The 2,305-nt window shown below is 56.3% G+C and overlaps 1 protein-coding gene across 1 annotated transcript; it reads left to right on the forward strand.

Annotated features, from left to right (window-relative positions):
* Positions 1-456: 456 nt before the first annotated feature.
* On the forward strand, positions 457-1,802 carry PMF1 (polyamine-modulated factor 1; the record flags this gene model as incomplete). The annotated part of the gene is made up of 3 exons (XM_010082403.1): positions 457-557; positions 1,197-1,392; positions 1,749-1,802. Coding segments are annotated over 3 exons (351 nt in total), but the record flags the coding sequence as incomplete, so codon positions are not given.
* Between the last annotated feature and the right edge of the window lie 503 nt (positions 1,803-2,305).

The following is a 2,305-nucleotide window of genomic DNA, read 5'->3' on the forward strand; positions in this document are numbered from 1 at the left end:
CTCCAGACCCTTCCCCAGCTCCGTCGCCCGTCTCTGGACCCGCTCCAGCCCCTCAGTGTCCTTCTTGTGGGGAGGGGCCCAAACCTGACCCCAGGATCCAAGGTGCGGCCTCACCAGTGCCGAGGCCAGGGGCACAATCCTGCCCTGCTGCTGCTGGCCACACTCTTGCTGATGCAGGCCAGGATGCCGCTGGCCTTTTCTGCCGGCCACCTGGGCACGCTGCTGGCTCATGTTCAGCCAGCTGTCGACCAGCACCCCCAGGTCCCTCTCTGCTGGGCAGCAGAATCACAGAATCCAGCTGTGAACCTCCCGCTGCCGGGTCTAATCCAGCGCCACTGCTGCCCCCAGGGATTGTGGCTCCCACCTGGTGGTCCCCGGGATGCAGCCTTCACCCAGGGGAGAGCACGGGCAGGATGCTGCGTCCTGCTGATTCCCTGTGGTGTCCTTCCTTCCCAGGAGGAGATCCAGGAGGTGAAGGAGGAAGGAAACCTGGATGCGCTCTTTAATTCACTGGATAAGATCGAGGAGGAGGCAAAGAGCCAGGAAGAGCCGGCGTGGTACGGGTGGTGCTGTGGACGGCAGCCTGGGGAGCGCGTGTGCGGGGAGGCGCATTCCTCCAGGGCAGGATCAGTCCCGGGGGGTGTTTGGGTCACGCTGGGGAGTCCTGCAGGCTGGTGTCACAAAGGAATGTTTTAAACTTCAGGTTGTTGCACCTAAAACATCTGAAAATAAGTTTTATCTGTGCTTCCTCAGCGTAAGGAGAAAGTTAGTGCCCCTGAGACCAGAGGGGAGGTAAACTCAAAATAATTCCAAATAATTCAAATCACCGATCGCGTGTTTTAGCCACAGCTGAACTCACATCAATGCTTCTTGGTTGGATGCCTTGCTCAGGGGCTCGGCAGGCGCTGGGAGTTGTCTGCGCTGCCTTTTGTTTGCCTGAAAGGCATCCTGGGTCTTTTTAATCAAAAGCATCATAAAGATTTCTTGTTTCTGTGTTTGGGGAAGTGAATTACGTCCTGCCTGAGTTTTGGGAGGACTCTCCATTCCTTCACGGGTGGCGTTAGGGGGTTCCAGCTGTCCTCAGGCCTCCAGTGCCTGAGGGAAATCCCTGGAGTCGCTTCCGGTTAAGGTTTGGGGGAGTAATTTCTGCGCGAGACGGTTGCTTTCTGGTTACTTCACATCCCGATTGTTCGCAGGCGTCCCAGTGGGATCCCGGAAGAGGACGTTCGCAGCGCCGTGGTGCCGTACCTCCTTAAGCACCGGGCGTACTTGCAGAAAATCCTCAAGGAGAAGGAGAAAGAGAACAGGAAGGCAGCGGAGTCTGTGCTGGCGGGGCGGGACAGGATCGCGGAACTGCAGCAGCTGATAGAAGCTCGCAAACGCGCCTGGCAGGTGAAAATGAGAAACGGGCAAATCCAACCCCCTTCTCTTTGCAGCATCGGTCTGAAAGAAACTCTTCTGCGGCTTGGCTGGCAAACGGCTGCGCTGTGTTTATGCCTTCTGCTTATCAACGGCCTCGCCGGGAGCCACAAACGGCTGCAACTGCCCCGGGCGTCTTCCCTGGGGGTCTCGGGTGCTTCTCCCGGTGCCCTGGGTGGGATGTTTCTGGGAGGTCGGTGGGGGGTTGTATTCTGCACACGCTGGGGACAGTCTGTACTGTTTTATATCAGCCTGCTTTGCGTCCCCAGCTCTGGCATCTGTGGAAAAAAGTCCTTTGCTGAGTCCAGTGATGATTATTTCCCCTCCAGGCCGTTTGTAAAGAGCAACGAGAACTCCTCATGACGTTCCAGGAGCCCCAGTGAGGTCCCAGGGAGATGCTGCACGTCTCGTGGCGTCTACGAACCGCGCAGACTCGCGGTCGTCTTGTCGGGCCAGAAGAAACTTGTCGTGGGACTGAAAAGCTGCCGGACTCACCCAATTTGATCCATTTATGAAGAAATAAAAGAACACGTCGGGATCTTCAGAAATAGGTGACAGTTTCCTCATTCACCGCTCCACAGGGAGGAGAATCCCGCAGATCTGGTAGCCAGAGTGTGCCTGTGCGCTCACACGCTGCTTCAGCGCTGTGACGGGCGCGGTTCTGGCTCTTGAAAGCCAAATCTGTGGCCTCAAAGGTATTTCAGACACACGTTAGAACAAAATTGGTGCCACATGTGCAGAGGCTGTGCTGTGCGAGGAGCGAGGGAGCTGCACTCGGGTCAGTGTTAACACAGAATTTCGTACAGCTGAAGTGTTCTTTTGCCGCGTGTTTGCTGTGTTCATTTTCAGTATCTGCGCCGTTAAAAAATTTTTTAAAGGTCCCGTG

This window comes from Pterocles gutturalis, unplaced genomic scaffold, assembly GCF_000699245.1.
Source record: "Pterocles gutturalis isolate BGI_N339 unplaced genomic scaffold, ASM69924v1 scaffold30184, whole genome shotgun sequence".
In the NCBI taxonomy this organism is placed as follows: domain Eukaryota; kingdom Metazoa; phylum Chordata; class Aves; order Pterocliformes; family Pteroclidae; genus Pterocles; species Pterocles gutturalis.